Source organism: Cucurbita moschata, unplaced genomic scaffold (assembly GCF_002738365.1).
Source record: "Cucurbita moschata cultivar Rifu unplaced genomic scaffold, Cmos_1.0 Cmo_Scf00024, whole genome shotgun sequence".
Lineage (NCBI taxonomy): Eukaryota > Viridiplantae > Streptophyta > Magnoliopsida > Cucurbitales > Cucurbitaceae > Cucurbita > Cucurbita moschata.
Window position 1 is genome coordinate 1,089,974 of NW_019268540.1, and position 22,397 is coordinate 1,112,370.

The 22,397-nt window shown below is 33.2% G+C and overlaps 4 protein-coding genes across 5 annotated transcripts in view; 1 reads left to right on the forward strand and 3 right to left on the reverse strand.

Annotated features, from left to right (window-relative positions):
• Window positions 1–1,915, reverse strand: part of LOC111460941 (F-box only protein 6) — a 4,784-nt gene extending 2,869 nt beyond the window's left edge. The window contains exon 1 of one of the 2 annotated variants that reach the window (XM_023104318.1): window positions 1,697–1,915. In XM_023104318.1, coding sequence (XP_022960086.1) covers window positions 1,697–1,836 — 140 coding nt within the window. In that variant the 5' untranslated portion in view covers window positions 1,837–1,915. Of the gene's footprint in view, window positions 1–1,318; window positions 1,386–1,696 lie in introns of those variants that run through there. The other variant, XM_023104319.1, reaches the window with a different exon arrangement.
• A 6,077-nt stretch (window positions 1,916–7,992) lies between these two features.
• Window positions 7,993–13,010, reverse strand: LOC111461242 (protein IQ-DOMAIN 14-like). The gene is made up of 6 exons (XM_023104763.1): window positions 12,823–13,010; window positions 11,841–11,938; window positions 10,704–11,048; window positions 10,375–10,614; window positions 8,776–8,907; window positions 7,993–8,697 (listed from the first exon to the last, which is right to left on the reverse strand). Exons 2-6 carry the CDS (start codon window positions 11,913–11,915, stop codon window positions 8,065–8,067), a joined length of 1,425 nt encoding a protein of 474 aa, XP_022960531.1. The 5' UTR covers window positions 11,916–11,938; window positions 12,823–13,010; the 3' UTR covers window positions 7,993–8,064.
• A 2,343-nt stretch (window positions 13,011–15,353) lies between these two features.
• LOC111461019 lies at window positions 15,354–17,159 on the reverse strand. The gene is made up of 2 exons (XM_023104445.1): window positions 17,007–17,159; window positions 15,354–15,993 (listed from the first exon to the last, which is right to left on the reverse strand). Exons 1-2 carry the CDS (start codon window positions 17,033–17,035, stop codon window positions 15,477–15,479), a joined length of 546 nt encoding a protein of 181 aa, XP_022960213.1. The 5' UTR covers window positions 17,036–17,159; the 3' UTR covers window positions 15,354–15,476.
• Window positions 17,160–19,304: 2,145 nt separating this feature from the next.
• Window positions 19,305–22,142, forward strand: LOC111460968 (selenoprotein F-like). Its single transcript, XM_023104361.1, has 4 exons — window positions 19,305–19,587; window positions 20,156–20,214; window positions 21,185–21,366; window positions 21,909–22,142. The coding sequence occupies exons 1-4, from the start codon at window positions 19,386–19,388 to the stop codon at window positions 21,979–21,981; spliced, it is 516 nt and encodes a 171-aa protein (XP_022960129.1). The 5' UTR covers window positions 19,305–19,385; the 3' UTR covers window positions 21,982–22,142.
• The last annotated feature ends 255 nt before the right edge of the window (window positions 22,143–22,397 follow it).

Here is a 22,397-nt window from a genome sequence, read left to right on the forward strand (position 1 = left end):
ATTGAGAACAAAAAAAAAAAAAAAAAACTCTCATTCTAATGATGGAATTAAATGTTACAAGGAACAAATAAAGTGAAATAGAGCCAAGGCAAATGATAGACAAATGATCATTTGAATTACAAGAAAAGGCACATCAGCAAGATAAACAATCCCGCTCCATATCTTTCACTCCTAACAGTATTTGCAAAATCAAATTTAAAAAGAAACAATGAAAAATTATAAATAGGAAGTTGTAAATGATAACACAAAAATGAGAAAAAAAGCCAAAATAATTCCGGAAAAAAGAAGAAGAAGAAGAAGAAGAAGCTCAAAGATCATGTCAAATAAGGATTGTCTACTTTCTTGATGAATAGCAAGCTGATGGTTCGTGGACACTAAAAACAATAGATCATGTCAAATAAATGATACTGGCATCATGACTAAATTCTCCACATAGGCATTTTCAATTAGTCCACAAGTTCTCTAAACGACGACTTGGACCCTCATTCGGGTAGCTTCCCAATAGAGTGATTGATAAAGTTCAGTAGACTTACAAGTTTTTCCCTGTCTTAGGCTCGATACATTTCCAGGTAGCCATTAGAGATAACATATTCACGATTTCGCAAGTCAGCAACTCTCCAATCAACTTGGTTCTTACTATTGCACCTCCTCACAGTTTTTTATTCCATTATCAACCATGTCGATGGGCATTTCACCCGGCACCAATAGCTTAGGCCATCGCCCTTCTAAAAGTTCATTGAAATTACTAATGTAGACTTAACTAAGCATTATATCATATGTTTTCACCATCAAGTATATTAAGATCTTCCCCTCCAAAAATTCTGGTCTGATTACTGTAGCCAAATGATCCACTACTCACTAAAGGACGGTTTACTAAATCAAATAGCTTAGGTTTGTTTATGCCCCAAATATAAAATAAATCCCAATTCAAGTAATGACACATAATACATCAATCAAATCAATAAACTCAATTAGGTGGTTACAACTACAAGATGATTCCTAAACCTTCTAGATTTTCCTTAAGCACAGTTCCGAATTCTTAGATTCTTTCGACTTTTTAAGGCCCTGCCTTTCTCTCTAGTCAGTTATCCCCTTTTCTCCCCTTCTTGAAAAGGGGCTACCCATATAACACCCAAGGCTTTTTCAACTCACTCCTTTCCATTTGATATGAATTCGTTATCAACTCAACGAAGTTCGAGGAAAAACAATAGCAGAGATTCTTCAATCACGCATTACAACAAAAACCCCTAGAGTAAGCAAATCAAATCACAAATTCAAACAGTTCAAACTCGAAAATCAAGGAAACCAAATTCCAAACCGAATTCAACCACACCGAACTCGCAACCGATCCCCGATTCCCCGATCCCCAATAACACTATCAGAACCTGAATTCAAAGAAGACGAAGTCAATTTCTCCAAAATCGAAAAATTACATTACGCAATAGAAACAAGAACCAAAACTTACAGAAACAGCAAAGAAACACAAACAAACTAACAACAAAAGCGAGAAATGAACACCGAAGCAAAAGCTCCAAAAACAAAAATCACACGAATTAAGCAAGACACATCCACCAAAATACCTACTGAAAACTTCAGTAGAAGTTTGTAAACATCGCATTACGGAAACTGATGGTGGAGAAAGAAAGAAGATAGAGATCGGAGGAAGAGGAAAGCGCGTAAAATTGAGATGGAAAACCTTTGGTGAGCAGAAGCTAGGGTGAGAGGCAGTTGATGGTGCGCCGGCGGTGGCGGAGGTGGAGGAGGATGGGAGTGATAGAATTGCAAAAGCTCTTGAAGCTGACCGATGAGCTGCCTAAGCATGGCCAGGCCTTCCATGCCCAGAGAGCTCCCCCTTCTCTCTCTTCCCTTTCTTCCGAGCTTTCTCTCTCTTCTTTCTTCCCTTTTTCCTGCTCTCTAAATTAACCTCTTTCTGGGGTGTTTTTTTTCTCCTTTGCATTTGATCAACCAATCACACTCCGCCACGTCATCCTGCCCACATGATTTTTCCATGAATGTACTGAACCCGCACGCATCTTTCATTTCCCCCCCTCCGTTAACCAAATCCTTTTATTTATTTATTTTCTTTTCCCTTTTTTCATTTTCTTTTTCACTCGTCTTTTCTCTTTCCTTCTTCCCATTTTACCCCTCTCTCATTTTTCTTCTTACTCGACGGTTCGGTTCAACCGAACCGCTTCGTTTTCCCCCTCATTATATCAAATAACCTTAAATTTTAGATTATATTTCAATTACGTCATTAATCTAATTTAAAATAAAAAATAAATACTAATAAGATATTCCTTCTGTTATTTAATCATATTAGCCATTTTTTAGCGTTATATTTAATAATTATTCAAATATATTAATGTCAACATAAAATTAAAAATATTATAAAATCTTATTAAAATGGTTTGAATTAGGCTTAATTATAATTAGCTATTTTTAATCGTCATTTTTAAAAATATATATATAGTATTTGTATATTTAATTTGAGGAGGGGGCGGACCGGGTTAAGAAAAGGGTAAAAGAGTAAAAAAAAAAATGGGGGAATTAATGATGTAGATTCGGGGGCAAAAAAGGAAATTAAAAAAGTGGAACAACATGAATCCACGTGTGTGTGGAGAGAGAAGGGATTGGATGGTGATGAGAAGACGGTAGATGAGGAAGATGAACGGCTGAGATAAAATCAATCATAAATATATATATTTTTTATTTTATTTTATTTTTTTTAAGAAAAAAGGCACACGGCATTGAGTGGCCCACCAGGTAGGTTTTATTATTATTATTATTATTATTTATTTTATTTTAATTTTTAATTTAATGGGGAAAAAAATAAAATTGAGAAATAATGATTTTGTTAAAATTACGGAAGTACCAAACCAAGTTGACGGACCCCGTCCCGCTCTCTCTTTTTTCCTACTCATTCCTCATTATGCTCATTATTACCCCTTCCAATTATTATATTTCTTTTTTTTTTTCTTTTTCTTTTTCTTTTTTTTTTTTTTTTTCATCTTTTTCTTTAAATTAAAATCATCCCACTCATTTCATTTACACTTTCTCTCATTTACCAAATAATAATATTTTTACAAAATTACAAAAATACCCTTCCAATTTATGAAGTTCATGCAATTATCCCTTTTATTTTTTTTAAATTACAAAAATTACTTGTAAACATTTATATTTATTTACATCAAAGATGAATGAAATTAATAAAATAAGATACAGGGGTAAAATTGTAATTTTACAAAAAATAAAAGTATACGAATAAATTTGTCACTAGTATATGTAAAAAGAGTAATTTAACCATACAATGCCACGTATTTATAATTAAAATTTTAAAAAATATAAAAAAAATAAAATGTGATGAATTTTTTTTGGGACTCATTAACGTTATATCTTAATTAAAAATTTAATTTTTAAAGTATGAGAAGCTCAACCACATAATTGAAGATCATGATCATGGTTTTCACTTTTATTTAAATAATAAAGAAAAATGGAGAAAAAAAAAATTATTCAAGAAAATCTTTATTTTGTTTAAGATAAATATTTAAAAATAAAATTTCTAAAATAAAAAATAATTTTAATATTACACTATTAAAATTTTATATAATAAATAATATTTGTGTTTGGTTTCAACCAAATTAATTGTTATTAGTTAATTATTTTATTAAGTCAATGTTTTAAATAATTAAAAAATTATATCTCTTGAATTTTATTTTTTTAATTTATTTAATTATAATCTTAATAATTATCCTCAAATAAATTAATTTTAAATTTAAAGAATAAAAAAAGAAATCAGTTATAAGAAAGACATAAATTTTCTTTTTAGTTGACGAGCTTCTGAAACTCGACCTATTCTTCTAGGTCTCGTACATGTTAATAGATACTCCCGTGTTACTATTATATTTAATAATTTATTTTAGCGTTAAGTGGGACCAAAATAAAGGAGAAAAATACCTCTCTCATTCAACCAAAATAAAAAGTAAAATGTACTTTTTTTTTTTTTTTTATTGGCCTTTTTACTCTAAGTTTGAAATACAAAATAAAACAAGACAAGTTTATTGACTCGTTGACTAGGCCTATTCCCTTTTGACCCACTCAAATGAATCCAAATCATTAATTTTCCTTTTTTTAATGAAAAATAAATAAATTTAATTATATAATTTTTTCAATTAATTATTTAAATATTTCGAACTTAAATATTTTAATTATAAGAGTGTGGAAACTTTCCCCTAATAAAGCCCGAAAGGGAAAGTACAAAGAGGACAATATCTGCTAGCGGTGGATCTGAGTCATTACATATTATATCCTCAAGTTCTCGTAAGGTTTGGGATTAAACCAAAATCTTGAATGTATTAATTTTATTAGTTCTATTACCAACTTTATATTATGAATCTCGGTAACTAGACAGTTTTGGACTCGACTCAAAAGGCTTCATACCCAACATGGTTTCGAGTTTTAATTAATGTAAGACTTATATTCGCATCCCGAGCCGTCAATTTTATTTAATAAAATAAAATAAAATAAAAAGTTGAAACGAGCTTTAAGCCCCAAGCTTTTTTGCCCTAACTTGTAAGTATGTGCTTCGTAGCTACCAATTTTCCCTTACCTAATAAACGGTTAGAATTTAACTCTCAACCTCCATTTATTTTTTAAAATATTATTTTATATATTATTATTATTATTATTATTATTTTGGAAGCAAATACAGCCTAAAGTTGTTGGGTAAATCATGCGACAAGCCCTACTTAATGACGTGGCAAAATAAATAATAATAATAAAATTTATTGGGGGACAAATTTTAATTTTTATTAATTTTTAGTTTTTTCGTAAAAAAATTTATTTTTCGTTTTCTCAATTTTGTCCCTATAATTTGAAAAAAATTCACTTTCTATTCTGTACGTTAATTAAATTTTACGCGTTTTTGTAACCGAATAACAAAAAAACAAAACCGACCTTAAACTGACTTTGACTTTATAACGTATTTTCGGCATGTTTTTACTTTTAGTTCAGTATTAAAATGTATAACGTATTTTTTTGGCATTTTCTTATTTTTAGTCGAGTATTAAAAATATTTAATAAATGGGACCTACCATATGAAAACGGATACCACATGAATCGTGCTAATGAATTATCTTTTTTATCTTATTTTTCTTAAATATGATTTACTCGAATTAAATTGCCAATGAAATCTCTAAAACAATAATAATAATAATATTGATTGAGGCACAAATTTTAATTTTATTATTTTTTAGTTTCTTTCGTAAAAAAATTTATTTTTGGTCAATTTTGTCCCTATAATTTGAAAAAATTTCACTTTCTATCCTATACTTTAATTAAATTTCGAGTTTATGTAACCGAATAACAAAAAAACAAAACGGACTTTAACCTGACTTTGACTTTATAACCTATTTTTGGCATGTTTTTACTTTTAGTTGAGTATTGAAATAAATAACGTATTTTCGGCATGTCTTTACTTTTAGCTGAGTATTGAACTGTATAACGTATTTTTCGTTTTGTCAATTTTGTCCCTATAATTTGAAAAAATTTCACTTTCTATCCTATACTTTAATTAAATTCACGTGTTTATGTAACCGAATAACAAAAAAACAAACCAGACTTTAAGCTATCTTTGACTTTATGACGTATTTTCGGGATGTTTTTACTTTTAATTGAGTACTGAAATGTATAACGTAACGTATTTTTCGGCATGTTCTTACTTTTAGTTGAGTATTGAAACGTATAACGTATTTTTCAGCCTGTTTTTACTTTTAGTCGAGTATTGAAACGTATAACGTATTTTCGGCATGTTCTTACTTTTAGTTGAGTATTCAACTGTATACCATATATTTTCGGCATGTTTTTACTTTTAGTTGAGTATTGAAACGTATAACGTATTTTCGGCATGTTTTTACTTTTCGTTGAGTATGGAAACATATAATGTAGTTTCCGGCATGTTTTTACTTTTAGTTGAGTACTCAAATGTATAACGTATTTTCGGCATGTTTTTACTTTTGGTCAAGTATTCAACTGTATAACATATATTTTCGACATGTTTTTACTTTTAGTCGAGTATTGAAACGTATAACGTATTCTCGGCATGTTTTTACTTTTAGTTGAGTATTGAAATGTATAACGTATTTTTCGGCATGTGTTTTACTTTTAGTTGAGTATTGGAACTTACATTGCATTTTGGGCATGTTTTTACTTTTTAGTTTAGTATGGAAACGTATGACGTATTTTCGGCATGTTCTTACTTTTAGTCGAGTTTTGAAACGTAAACATATTTTCGGCATGTTTTTACTTTTAGGCGAGTATTGAAACGTATAACGTATTTTCGGCATGTTTTTACTTTTAGTTGAGTATCGAAACGTATACCGTATTTTTCGACATGTTTTTACTTTTAGTCGAGTATTAAAAATATTTAATAAACGAGACCTAGCATAGGAAAACGGATACGACATGAATCGTGCTACCTAATTATCTTTATCTTATTTTAATTTACTCGAATTAAATTGGAAATAAAATCTCTAAAACAATAATTTAAAAAAAAATGGAAAAAATGGGAAGGGCAGGGAAGGTAAAAAATAGAAAAAAGTAGGGGTAAAATGGGAAAGAAAGAAAAGAAGAGAGAAGAGGTTTAAAAAGAAAGAAAAAGGAAAAATTGAATGATTAGGTTTGGCAAAACCAAGGAAGGGATGGGGATGGAGTTGAGGTGGGTAATCATTTCTCTTGTCTAGGGAGGAGAGAGAGAACAGATACCCCTTTTTTTCTTCTAGAGAGAGAAAGGGTATTTTGGTAATTTTACTAACTAGGAATGATGATGATACATCATGATGGAGGGAGGGTTTGGATGATCATTATGGGAATTTGGCTTTGCTTTAAGCTTTGCTCGTGTGTTCAATCCTTAGGTTTTTAGACCATCTTTATCACTCCCACTTTCTACTAATTTTGTCACCGGTTGGAACGACAACGAGAACGAAACATTTTTTTTATAAGAGTATAAAAACCTCTCCTAGTGGACATATTTTAAAAATCTTGAAGGGAAGCTCGAAAGGGAGAGCCGAAAGAGAACAATATTTGCTAACGTTGGGCCTGGACTGTTACAAATGATATAAGAGCCAAACACTAAGCGAAGTGGGAAGACACGAGGTTGGATTTGGACGGTTACAAATGGTATAAGAGCCAGATACTAAGCGAAGGGGGTAGACATAAGGTTGACTCACTGTCTACCACTCAAAAGTATGAATAGATAAGAATACAGATTTAAGAATGAGAAATAGAGAAATAGAATTGGGATCGAGGTTCTATCTTCATTGATATTCACCACCTTTAAATAAATACAAAATACCAATTAATACGTCCAAATAAGGAAAATATAAGCTAACTAAATTTTCGGAATAAAAACTGAATCTAAGATATATTCTATAACTAATATATTTTCTAAATATTATATCTTGACTAATTCAAACTGACAATGAGTTGCACTAAAATTTGATAGAGGTAGTGTGGGAGCAAGGACGTTGGGTCTAAAAAGAAAGTGGATTGAGAGGTCCCACATCGAATAGAGAAAGGAACGACTGCCAGCGAGAACGCTAGATCTCACATCAATTGGGTGGAAGAACAGAACATTCGTGTGAAACCTCTTCCTAATATAACCATTTTAAAAAACCCGAGAAGTCCAAAATTTTTGTAAAAGCATAAAGAGAACAGTACCTGGTACTAGTTTTGTAAACAAATGCAAAATAAAATAAAAAAAAAAAAAAGCAATTTAGTGGAACAAATAATGGGCCTGGGCTTGTGATGTCGGCCCAGAATACCGCGTTTACATGGAAATACAGACAATTTTGCATATTATGCATTTAATTTTTTTAAAATATTAATTTCATAAAATAAGGATTAATTACATAATTTTCCATTTTAAATTTATTTTTCTTCTTTAAACCACAAAAAAAATTCGTAAAAATTAAGGAAACAATTACACGAAATAGGTTATTAAAGACAATAAATCCCATTATTCAATAATAGAGAAAAATTAAAAAAAGAAAAAAGAAAAATTAATAATAATCACACAAATCTATTAAATGGCTTCCTTCCAACCCCAGCAGGCAAGGAAGCCGTAGACTCCAAGCTCAAATTGCTCAAAGATTGCAAAGATTGGATCTTGTTCAAACCCATTTGAGCATTCTTATCACCCGAATCCTTCTTTGAATTAGAGAACAAATTGGGTTTGTTCCATTTGAAACCAAATGAAAGCCTTGTTTTGGAAGAATGAGTATCAATTGGCGGCGGAGTGGCGCAGCCTCTTAGCTTGGCTTTGGCTGAGACTGTCGGTGTCATGTACCGTGGGACTGTGAAAGGAGGGCAGCTCGTGAGGCTTTCATCATCTTTGAGTGCTACATCATATGGTGAACAACATTCAGCTCCATTCATGCTGCCTTTTGGTCTCGAATACCATCTCGAGCTTCCGCCCGGCGGCGTTCGGAACGCTGCCGGGGAGTTTCGTGTCGGTTTTGGGAGGATTTGATGGTGTTTGCTTGGAGTTTGAGGTGCTTGGAGGAAGTTTTGTAGGGTTTGGGGCTCTGATGGTGCGGTTGACGGTGGTTGCTGGCGGTCTAGCCAGTTCCACCACCGTGGATATCCGGCAGCTCTTATGTCTGCCATGACGGCTTGAGCTGAATTTGGACTGGCCTTCCATAGCTACAATGGAAATTACTTAATTTTGAATACAAATTGAGTGAAAGATAAGGTAGTTTTGAGGGTAATTTGGTAAAGAACCTGATGGGAATAAGCATAAGCCATGGCTCTCTCCCTTTTCATTATGGCTTCAGCTTTTCTTTGCAATCTTGCTTCTATTTCTTCTCTTGTAAGTAAGCTATCATCCCAATCTTCTTGGTTAGCTGCCTCTGACTGTATGTTTATATTCTTCCATTCTTAGTTTTAAAATTGAATCTAAAAGCTTGTTAGCTTAAATATATTTGGTATTGACTAAAACCGACACGAAACCAAAAGGATGTGTAATAGGTCAATTTTACTCGGTATTGATCAAAACTGACACATAATGTCAAAAGGATGGGTAATAGGTTGATTCTACTTAATATTGACCAAAACCGACACGAATTTAAAAAGATGTTGTGAGATCCCACATCGGTTTGGGAGGAAATGAAACATTCTTTATAAGAGTGTGGAAACCTCTTCCTAGCATACGCGTTTTGAGGGGAAGCTTGAAAGGGAAAACCCAAAAAGGACAATATCTAGTGACAGTGGGCTTGGGCCGTTACAAGTGTGTAAAAGGTCAACTATGTTTGGTATTGACTAAAACCGACACAAAACCAAAAGGATGCATAATAGGTCAATTCTACTTGGTATTGACCAAAACCGATGCACAACGGAAAGGATGTGTAATAAGTCAATTCTACTTGGTGTTGACCAAAACTGACACAAAATCAAAAGGATGTGTAATAGGTCAACTCCATTTGGTATTGACTAAAATCGACTCAAAACCAAAAGAGGTCAACTTTACTTGGTATTGACCAAAACAGACACAAAACCAAAAGGATGCATAATAGGTCAATTCTATCTGGTATTAACTAAAAATGATACACAACCAAAAGGATGTGTAATAAGTCAATTCTACTTGGTGTTGACCAAAATTGACACAAAATCAAAAGAATGAGTAACAAGTCAACTCTATTTAATATTGACTAAAACTGACTCAAAACCAAAAGGAGTATAACATGTCAACTTTACTTGATATTGACCAAAAATGACAAAATCAAAAGGATGTATAATAGGTCAATTCTACTTGGTATTGACCAAAACCAACACATAACCAAAGGATGTGTAATAGGTCAATTCTACTTGGTGTTGACCAAAACTGACACAAAATCAAAAGGATGTGTAATAAGTCAACTCTATTTGGTATTGACTAAAATTGACTCGGAACCAAAAGAATGTATAATAGGTCAATTCTACTTGGAATTGATCAAAACCGACACAAAACCAAAAGAATTTATAATAGGTCAATTCTATTTGGCACTGACCAAAACCAACACATAACCAAAAGAATGAGTAATAGGTCAACTCTACTTGGTATTGACCAAAAGTGACACAAAACCAAAAGGATGTATAATAGGTCAATTCTACATGGTATTGACCAAAAATCGACTCAAAACCAAAAGGATGTGTAATACTCAAATTAATCAACTAACTCGATTAGTTTGGTTGATACCCTGTTAAAATCACTACGAAACTCAAAAACTCAACTCCATTTTCATGCTAGGGTTAGTCGAATCTTCCTCGGTTCATTCTTCTACATGGCTAAACGAAAACAACAAGTAAATCAAAACAATTCGAAAAACGAATGAATGAACTCACAAGTTGAGTGAAGCCCAGTTTGGTGCCTGAAGCAATGTCGAGGTCGTTGTGGTTAGGGCCGTGATGCTGGCGAGCTTGAGTGTCAAGCATTTGAATCCTCCGAGACTGAATCTGAGACTGAACCCTAACCAGCAGCTGCATTTGCTTCATTGCATTCATTGTTTGCCTCTTCACATTTTGGCCTCTCACCACTCCTTGAAGCCTCACCAACCCCTTCAAAGCTCTAAAGCTCCTCCTTGCCTATAATAATACCAACCAACAACACCACCAATCCCGTCAACTCGAATCTAACTTATTTTAACGAAGATATAAGTTGAAGAAGAACTTACGACGTAGCCTCGATACGCAGCTTGGATTTTAGTTGCAGATGCATGATGGTATCGGAGAGTGGGTTCGGGTCGAAAGCGGAAGGTCTTAGGGCGGTTTTTGACTCTAGGAGGCGAGACGGGCGGAGAGGGTCGTCGAGAAGAGAAGAGTCTTGGAGAAACATTTCTAGGAGTAACAAAGGGAGGAGTTGGTGGTGAGGAAGGCCTAAATGATACTCTTTGTTGCTCTCTTTCAAAGTCCAAGAAGATCTTCTCAACACTACTTGGCTCCCTAAACAAGGGAATCAAGGAATTGGACTCTCCATGCTTTAGCTTTCCAACTCCCTTATTGCTCCTCTTCTCAAATTCCTGCTCGAACGTATTTTTTAAACATAATATTAACCGTAAAGATATTTTTTATTTTTTTTAAAAAATTTATTATTGAAACTTTTAAAAGTTTAAGATAAGTGTCGGTTTTATTAATTTAATGAAAAAAAGGAAAAAAAATTAACGTAATAGGGCAACTCTGTTTGGTATTGACTAAAACTGACACAAAAACTAAAAGGATGCATAATAGGTCAATTCTACCGGGTTTGACCAAAACTGATATACAACTAAAAGGATGTGTAATAAGTCAATTCTACTTGGTGTTGACCAAAATTGACACAAAATCAAAAGGATGTGTAATACGTCAACTTTATTTGGCATTGACTAAAACCGACTCAAAACCAAAAAGATGTATAACAAGTCAACCTTACTTGGTATTGACCAAGACCGACACAAAATCAAAAAGATGCATAATAGGTCAATTCTACTTGACATTGACCAAAACTGACACACAACCAAACGAATGAGTAATAGGTCAATTCTATTTGGCATTGACCAAAACCGACACATAACCAAAAGAATGAGAAATACTCAAACTAATCAACCAACTCGATTAGTTTGGTTGATACCCCGTTAAAATCACTACGAAACTCAAAAACTCAACTCTATTTCACACTAGGATAAGTGTCGGGTATTTTTTAGTTCTCGTAAAGATATTTTTTATTTTTTTAAAAAAATTATAATTGAAACTTTTAAAAGTTTAAGATAAGTGTCGGGTTTTATTTATTTATTAATTTAGTGAGAAAATAAAAGGGTAAAAAAAAATTAACTTACATTTGGTGGCTTTTCCTTGGAGTTGGGTGTAAAAACCCTCTTTATGGCAGCAATCCATCTTCCTTTTTTACCCATGGGCCTAGCATTACTTTTTAACCCTACAATACAAATTCACAGTAATAAGAATATATATATATATATATATATATATATATATATATATATATATATATATATATAATTTTAATTTTAATTACATTTTTTAAATTATAAATTCAACCGTCTTTATAATTTTAAATATTAGAATTAATTCTTATGATTCGATAAAATTCTCATAAATATAAAAATTTATCAAATCAAATAGACTATTTATGAAATTTGATCTTACTATAAAAATTAAATATTATTTTTTTGTTATAAAAAAATAAAAAATTGCTTGGAATATATGAATAAAAAAATATATTTAGATGAGATTTATTTTAATTTCTATTAGCTTAAAATTATATTAAATTTTTATTCGCTTCAAACTCAAATTAGTCAACCCGAACCATAAAAGCTAGGTTGAGTTGTTCATATTGAGTTCGATAGAAATTTTTGAAATACTGAGAATCCTGGTCGGTTTAACAAGTTGACATTTTTTAGTTGGATCAATTCGACCAACTCGAAAATAAAGTTACAACCCAACTCTACTTTATTCTACATTTTAAATTATTACGAAAATTAAGAATATTCATCGTTCGTAATTGATGTTAGTGATGTACCGTGACTTGTACGTGATATGTAAGATATTATGAATAATTAGAATTTTTTAAATAACTAAAAAAAAAATCGGATATCCAATCCAACTCAACTCAACTCAATTCGAAAAGATGATCCGTATACACCTCTACTGATATCAAAAATTTAAATATTTTTACGAACAAAAAAAACCCCACGAAGATTTAGATCTTTCATTTATCAAAATCTCGAAGAAATATGAACAAAGATGAAGAAGAAACACAAAGATTGAACAAAATATAGATTAAAAGCTATAAATTTGTACCTCAAAACAAAGGTTGGATGGATGAAGAACAAGAGAGGGGAAGAACAGTTCTTAATCTCTCTCATCTTTCTCTCTCTAGCTTCATAGCTTCAAACCAAAATGTTGTTGAAATCTGTTTGTGAATCAAAGAAAACAACTTTAGATCTGTGTTTGGTGTATGAAATTCAGCCTTCTTTTTCTTTTCACCCCCAACCTTTCACCTTTTCAAGCGTTTTATAAACAAACAAACAACAGACTTAGCCATTTTCTTACTCAATCCTACCAACTTTACTTCAATGGTAAGAATAATTCATCATCATAATCTATCCTTCCTTTTTTTCATCATTATATTTCATTTTTAATCGTCCCGAGAAATTGAAATAGTTATATAACAGCTCAACCCTACCGCTACCACCTGGGAGAGGCTTCCACACTCTTAAAAACAATGTCTCGTTCTAATAGATATCTCATCTGTTGAGTTATCGGAGCCTTTAATTATATTGGGTTTTTTTTTTACTTACTTTCAACTTTGATTCATTTTGATCAATTTAAGTCGGTTGGACTCATCGAGCTATAGTCGGGAAAAGTTTGACTTTTTTAGTCGAGAATCGAGAGTTTGACTTGCATTAGGGTTCTTCACAATTTTTTTTAATGAGGATTAAAATAGAATTAAATATATATAATTGGTTTTTAGTACAATATATGCAAAAATAAAGGTATTAGTTCAAATTTAACTTTTTCAAAAAATTAATTTATTAACAGGGCATTTAATCGTGTACGGGCATGTGCTGCTAGGATTACTATTACTCCACGTTTGTCAGAATCTTATTGGTGAGATCGTGGGGCCAGAGATGAACAGCGTTTAAGGATGCGACAAGAGACGTCGGATCAGAAATTTCAGAGAAGCAGGCGATCCTGGCACGTGCTTTGTTCGTTATCATATTTTTGTATTTTTATATTATTAATTTAGTCTAATAATTTATATTTAGAATTTTATTACACATTAAATTCAAATTTATAATTAATTAATTAATTAAATTTTAATTTTTTTAAAAAAATTAATAATGTAATTTTATGGAATTTAATTAGGTTGGAGGAGAATAAAAGAGATTATTTTTGTGTATAATATAATTCAAGTTAGTTAAAACCATCCTATCTATATTTATTTTCTTTAATTTTTTTTTTACAAAAATGTTTGGTGGGACAAAATAAAATATACATATATTTTTTATGTTTTTGTTTGGAATTCCAAAATTGCCCTTTTAGGGTTACGTGCAATTTATGCCGATAAATATTCGTGTTCGGTTCTACATTAAAACGTTATTCTTAGAATCGTGATAATTAATAGTAATTGCAATTGTGATTGAAGTCTAATCGGGAATTTTCGATGATACAAGTAGTTTTTAGTACAGAGGACATGAATGAATCGAGATTGTACCTTAACGAAAGTAATTCTACGTTGGGTATCTTTTAAGGAACTTTCTTCGAATGAAAGCATGTACCCTAATCGAGACCGCACTCTAATGAAAGCATGTAAGCGAGGACAAAACATGCTAAAAGAACCCGTGTCGTAGGGACATATCGAGACGATCATACCCTAAAATAATAAGGGTCATACTCATTGATATTGATTACTCAACCACTAAGCTTCCTTTGAAAGTTGGTAATTTAGAGAGGGCTTTTAAGCAATACTTGATTCCCCAATGGTGCAATTGATTGGCTTCTAATTAGGTCAAGTTTGGATGTACCAATAATTTATTTATTTATACTATTTTTTTAAAAATAAATAGATTTCAAAGTTTATAAAAATATTTTATTTAATTCTCGACTCATTTGATCATTTAAGTTGACTTAACAGCTAAAGTCAACTATCAGTCAAACGGGTATGTTAGTGAGAGGTTTTCACACCCTTATTAATAATATAAGGTTCAAGTACAACCCAGATCCACCGCTAGTCTTTGGGCACGGGTATGCTAGTGAGAGGTTTTCACAAAGGGTTCAAGTACAACCCAGATCCACAGCCAGAGCAGATATTGTCCTCTTTGGGCTTTCCCCTGAGGCTTTAAAATGCGTCTGCTAGGGAAAGGTTTCCACACCCTTATAAATGGTGGTTTGTTCTTCTCCCCAACTTATGTGGGACATCACAATCCACCCTCCTTCAGAGCCTAACGTCCTCGCTGACACTCTTTCCTTCCTCCAATCGATGTGGGACCGCTCCCAAATCCACCCCCTTTGGGGCCCAGCGTCCTTACTGGTACACCACCTCGTATCTACCCCCTTCGAGGAACAGCGAGAAGGCTGGCACATTGTTCGGTGTCTGGCTCTGATACCATTTGTAACAACCTAGATCCACCGCTAGCAGATATTGTTCTCTTTGGGCTTTCCCTTCCGGGCTTCCCCTCAAGGTTTTAAAATGCGTCTGCTAGGGGAAGGTTTCCACACCCTTATAAATGGTGGTTTGTTCTCCTCCCCAACCAACAACCAATGTGAGACATCACAGTTTGTCTCTCCAACTGATGCAAAATTTCATAAATACATTTGGTCCATGTGTATCTGTTGAACGAATTAATGACAATAACTCATTAAACACAAAATTAAACGAGCACAAAAGGAGTCATTAATTTTGCAAAAAAGAACGAACACGAAGAATCGAGTATAATACACGTATGTCATTGTTATTCCTCAGCTATAACCATTTTGCTAAGAGGGCTTGGACCAAGCTTCTTCCTTCTCATCAAATTCCTCTTCCTTATAACTTCCATTTGGTTTCTTCTCCTAACTTGCATCATAGCCTCTTCTTCCACGACGAATCTCCGCATCAAAACGTCGTCGGTGAGGGACTTTCCCCGGAAAACCCGTCGACTATTCTCACCGCTAAGTCGAGGAGTTGGAAGAACGATGTTATTAGTAGTAGTAGTAGGAAAAGGCTTGGATCTTGGATAGCTATGGCTTCTCCTTGGTGGGATATCAGCTTGTTGGAAGATTTCATTGTAAGAAGAGATGGGTGCACAAAGACATACTCTTGTGAAGGAAGTTGCTATCTTGAGAGAAGTGCATTTTCTCATTTTGTTGTTGTTGTTGGAATTGAATGCTCCATTTGGTGATGGAATTGGGTATTGATCTCTTGGTTTTGAAGATGTTGTTCTCCATTGGGTTCCTACTATTTCCATTGCTCTTTGATACCATGGCTTCCTGTGGAGGAGTACCCATTTCATATCATGCATAATACTCATTGATATCAACTTTTTTGGGGAAAACCCTTCTCTTAAAACCCTAAAATGGTGCACAATTTGGGTTAAAAATTTCAAATTTAGAAAAGATGAAACAAAAACGGGTTTGTTTCGATCGAAAACATTTCAAAATTACTCACGTTAACCGTATCATTTTTTATTATTTATAAATGTTTCAAAACTACCCTTAGAACATATAAAAAAAAAAAAAAAAAAGTTGATATTTGAATGTCGTTCTTTGAGAACTAATTCAAGGAGATATTCTAATGGATATCTACTTCGATCGTCGTGTTCGTAATATGTTTAAATGGGCCAAGCATTTAAGCCCAAACCCAAAAGTCTTAATGGCCCAATTCTACTTCCACCTTCAATTTTACACAAATTTCTAGAGAGAGAGAGAGAGAGGCATGAGGTAAAAACCCACAAAGAAAAACACTCATTGCCTTCAATTTTACACCATTTCTAGAGAGAGAGAGCCATGAGGTAAAAACCCACCAAGAAAAACATTCAATTGCTTTCAATTTTACACAATTTCTAGAGAGAGAAAGCCATAGGGTTAAAAAAAACTAATTAGGAAGATGAACGTCTACCTCCCTAATTTAGAGAATGATCATAGATTTATAAATAAGGAATAGATCTCAATCGACTTTTCAGAAAACTGAAAGCAAAGCCATGAGAGCTAATGTTCAAAGGGGACAATATCATACCGTTGTGGAGAGTCGTGTTCGTCTTACATAACCCACGAACAAAACCTTAAATTTTACCCAATTTGTAGAGAGAGAAAGGCATGAGGTAAAAAACCCACAAAGAAAACCATTGATCATCTTAAATTTGACACAATTTCTAGAGAGAGAGAGAGGAAGCCATGAAATTTGAATAGGCATAAGCTTTAAAACCCAGAAAAGAAGTAACCCACATCATTAAATTTGGGTATAAACCCTTAACTTCAAGAAAGAAAGAGAGAGAGAAATGCACCTTGGATTAGAGGCGTTTGGTTCAGGCATGAACAAGAGGTGGTGAGTTTTGAATAACCACACACACTCCAAGATATTCTCATTTAAGACCTCACTGTTTCACACCACACCAGCTAAGAGCTTCAAACCTTCCCCCCCTTTTTTGGCCTCAAATTCCACTCAATCACTTACCCAAATATGCCTCCTCCTCCTCTCTTCTCTTTTAAAAAATAAGAAAAATTCAAACGCTAAAGGAAAAGTAAAACCACCCTTGCTTTTCCGATCGACATGGACCCTCAATCCACCCTCTTCGAGACCCAACGTCCTTGTTGTCACATCACCCTGTTTGGCTCTGATACCATTTGTGACAACCCAACCCCTCTACTAACAAATATTGTCTGTTATTCTCTCCTGTCAGTGTGGGATCTCCTAGATTATATTGCAGAAGAATGTCATTACGTGTCGAATCTCGATGATCATGGAGATGGGACATGGGGCATGTCTTTTTCAAGTGGGATATTCCTAAACTTTTCATCCTCTTGCTTCAATTATGACTCACAAAAGCTATGGATTTTGATTCATAAAACCACAAAAGTCTTCCAAAATCTTGTTTTTTCACATCATACATCTTTAATATGGATTAATCAATTACTAACCCTAGTTTACACAAATTTATTTAGAATGTTATATATATATATATATATATATATATGTAAAAGAAGCTATGAATTCACCTTTTATTACGTCATTTTTGAATTGGGTTTTCAAAAAAAATGAAGAAACCAGAGAAAAATAGGGGGAAAAATAAAATTCTAAATTAAAAAAAAGAAAAAGAAAAAAAAAATGTTCCACCTTTTAAGGAGGAATAATGATGGGCATGCATGTTATTCATAATTTAGCAATGGTTGGCATCATCATGATTAAGGTTGTGCGTTGTGGATGCTCTAAAATTCACAACTCCTTAAAAGCTGCTACCAACCTAAAAAGAGGATATGATGCAATTGGGTTAGCTTGGGTCTTATTTTCGGGTCGATCGGGTTAGTCTAGTTGACCCGACAAAAAAACTATCAACCTGCAAATCGACCCACAACTTCAATTTTCCAAAAGTTCAATCTAACCCAGGAGTAGTTTAGGTCGGTTGAAATCTCTGATCATATGAACACCCTAAATTCAAAACCGAACATAACTATAGGTATAAGCAATCAGTATATATGAAACATAAACTCAACTTCTTAATTTACGGGAGTCTCGTGTCCACCTCGAATTTTTTGTTATTTGTTTTTTAAATTACACTCGGATTCAATCTTGAATATTAAAATAATTTAGTTTATATCATTATATGTGTTAAAGTTGCATGTGACATAATTATTCTACCACATGTTTAGGTGTATTACTATTATTAAGTTCAAATTAAAATTTTAAACAATATGGTGGAGTATTATTTATGTCTTTTAAATATTAAAATTTATAATCTCTTTTAATTTCTACGAGCCAATATGTCACAATTTTAATTTATAACGGTTAAGTTGAAATGTAATGTTTTCGAGACATATGTCCCAATGGGCCCGAATACCTATAAATTTAAATTTAAATTGATAAAAATTGAAATTTTAAAGTTAAATTTGGTTGGTCAACAAAGGAGAGTTTGAAAATTAAAGCCTTTTATATCTTTTTCTTTATGAATATTGGGACGTAAAAATTATTTTGTTAATATTGAATTGAATTTAGGAACTTTCTTAAAAGAATATTTTGACCCGAAAAAATTATGAATGAACCGAGATTACGTTCGAATGACTGTAATTATGTAGATATGAATGTGTACAAAATTTATGGTAAAAAAGGCTTCAAACATGGCTGCTAATTCAACCTCGACTTTCCCGACTTTTCTACGTCGATCATATCCTTTTTCTTTCCAACCCTTTACTTATTTCCTTTTTGACTTTTTGATCTGTTACCAAAATTTATAGTGAAATCGCGTTAGAATCGAGTTAACTAAGCTTTTTGTTGTAGAGAGCGTTATTGTACTTTTTTATTTAGTCCTTTCACTCTCGATTCTTATAATATTTTGATTTTAATTTTTTATTTTCGTAACAAAAATCTTGGACACCTGACTCTCAATTAAGTTTTTTTTTAATTTTTTTTAAAAAAATTTAAGAATATTATTGAAAATTTTAAAACCAATAAGTATTTTTATTAATTTTGCATTAAATAAATTTTCAAATTAATTAATTTTTAACAAAAAAAAAAAAACTAATTTTATTAATTAAAAAACCCCATAAAATAAAAAAAGAAATTGATTTAATTTGTTAAAGAGAACGAAAAATAATAATGATATTTTCAGTGAGTTTTCAGATCGTCTGGAGACTTAACTTCTTCCCCACGGTCGACGGTCGACTCAGAGATGCAGCTATTCGCCGATGTAAAGAAGCCCGCTACGGTGGTGGCAATGGCGGCATGGGCGGCGGCGATAATTTTCATGGCGTCGATGCCGTTGGCTTGGTCAAAGGAGCAACTCAGCTCGAGAGAATGTGAGGATCTAGGTTTCACTGGCCTCGCTCTCTGTTCTGATTGCCACACTTTAGCTGAATACATCAAAGATCAAGGTGATGCGCTCGCTCGATTCACAGATCACACGGTTTTTCGAAACGCATGGTTGATTCGGTTTTGTATTTCTGGATTACTACATCTCCATTTTTCGTGGATTTTATCGTGAATTCGCAGCAGCGTAATGGATTTTGTTCGTTTGTTTTCTCAATTCTCCGCGTTTCTTTTTCTTTTGAACGATTGATTGTTCTCCTTGTGGTTGATTTCGATTATGGATTTCTATTGCTTGATTTGGATTTTGGAAACAAGAAATAGGTTGCAAGATGTTGAGTTAAAATAGCCTGTTGCCTTTTAGCATCATAGTTAAACAACGTGCGAGTTTATAACTGAGTTATGCAGAAAAATTTGAAAAAATGTTATAATACCAAATGACAACTCTGGCAACACTGGATTTGTGAAGGCTGCATTATGACTTCAAATAGTCTTTATCCAAAATCCAAATGAACAAAATAACTGATAGTACTCTGAATCTGCAGTTGTCTCGTGTCAGTTTATGTAATGCAGTAGTTTTGAAGTGCATTGTTCTTAAAATTACATGCTGTACTCATTTCCAAAGTTGTTCTGCAGAATTAGTGGCAGACTGTTTGAAGTGTTGCACGGAGGATTCTGATGATGCCACGAGTAAGGTACGCAAAATTTATAGATGTGCTGATATCTCGAGTGTAAGATCCTACATCGGTTGGGAGGAGAATTAAACATTCTTTATAAGGGTGTGGAAACCTCTCCCTAGCAAACATGTTTTAAAAACCTTGTGGGGAAGCCCGAAAGGGAAAGCCCAAAGAGGACAATATCTACTAGAGGTGGGCTTGGACTGTTACGTCGAGGCTGAGTTTGATCTGCTATTCCATTGTGAATAGTGTATTGTCCATGTGGTAGACATCTCGATTGAAAACACATTAATTTAACATAGTATGCTGGATTAACAATTTTTGCCTCCATGTAATTATAAAAATTGTGGTTCTAAATAAGGTTTGAGTAAACAATATCTACTAGAGGTGTACGAGAGGTGTCATAGTGATCAATTCTAAAGGAATTAGACGACTCTATTTAACAACTCAAGCTCACCTCTAGCAGATTTTGTCATTTTTTGGTTTTCTCTTTCGGGCTTCCCTTCAAGGTTTTTAAAACGTGTCTGCTAGGGAGAGGTTTCCACACCCTTATAAAGAATATCTTGTTTCCATCTCCAACCGATCTGGGATCTCACAATCCACTCCCCTTCAGGGCCCAGCATCCTCGTTGGTACTTGTTCCCCTCTTCTATTGATGTGGGATTTCCCAACATCAACTAGCGGTGAGCTTGGACTGTTATACTCTATTTGGTCAAATACCTTGCAACATACTCCCACTTTTTTCGATTACAGTATCTCAAAACAAATTTCTTGTTCCAAAATTTTTGTCCACCATGGCTGATGTTTGAGAGATTCCTGGTATACATCCAGAATAGTGAGCCTCTCCAAGAGATTGAATTTTGAGTTCCACCCTTCACCAAATTCAGTACTCTGTTGTTGGTTGAATTTCATAACTAATTTGATTATGTCCATCTTTTCGTTAACTAAACAAAGGATGAAAGCCAATTAACTAAATTCGTTAACTGCAGATAACTTATTCTGGTGCTGTACTGGAGGTCTGTATGAGGAAGCTAGTTTTCTATCCTGAAATTGTTGGCTTCATTGAAGAAGAAAAGGATAAATTCCCTTCTGTTAAGATTCAATATATCTTCAACTCTCCGCCGAAGCTGACTTTGCTGGATGATGAAGGCCAACATAAAGAGAGCATCAGGTAACTTCTAAGTGCCCAAAATTTTCCACTAAAATGCTTATGGAGAAGACCCCGTTAAGGTCGTGAATGTTGATGTTTCCTTTTTATGAGAACCAAACTTTTAATAAGGTACAAAAGAACGCAAAATAAATGCTTAAACAAAAAAGTGAAACTAGAGTCTGAAAAAAGAGCTCTAATCATTAAGAATAAGAGATAAGACATGGTTACAAAATACTTCTGGAGTTGGATAGACCCTCGAAGAGGGAGATTAAATCTAGCCAAAAGCCGCATCTCCCTCGAAGGTGTTCCACTTTATGCCTCTAAAACTCTCTAATTTCTGTTGTAAATGTTGATGTTTGCCCTACTAAACGACTTGTTATCTCGTCTAGAAGAACGCTTGCAAGCATCCATAACATAGAGTTCATATGATATCTTTTAGAGCAAAATCATGGAGAATATGAGTAGTACAGAAATATAAATTTTGCTTTAGCTTCCGGTTAATGATATGTCACATAAGATGATATAAGAAGTTTTTTCTGCTCTTTTTTCCCCCTTTTTTGCAGGATTGATAACTGGAAACGTGAACATATTTTGCAGTTCCTGCAAGATAAGGTTAAGCTATCTTCAGCAATTTAAGGTTCTCATCTTCCTTGTTTCTTTAATATCCCTGTAAAAAACTCTAAAGTCTATTGTTATATTGTAGTTTTCTTTGATACTGCAATATGTTAGTATCGTATGTTTTTCTGTGTTTGGGTAAATTTTATGTTTAATTTCACAAACTCCTTCGAACACTCTGACTTCAAAATGAAGAAGGAAAAGAAAAGGAAAAAAATGACAATAATGTTTGAGTATTCGAATGAACAGATGATATCCAAATAGATGTGTTAAATGGTACAAACACTCCACACTCTAGTATACAAAGATAAACGGCAAACTCCTCTAACGAGTTAAAAGGTTTGTGAGTGCTTCTTCAAAATGTCAATTCGAGGTTTGCTAAGTAAATCAAACCAATGCAGAGAGAGAGGTCTATACATAATTCTTATTTACATTTG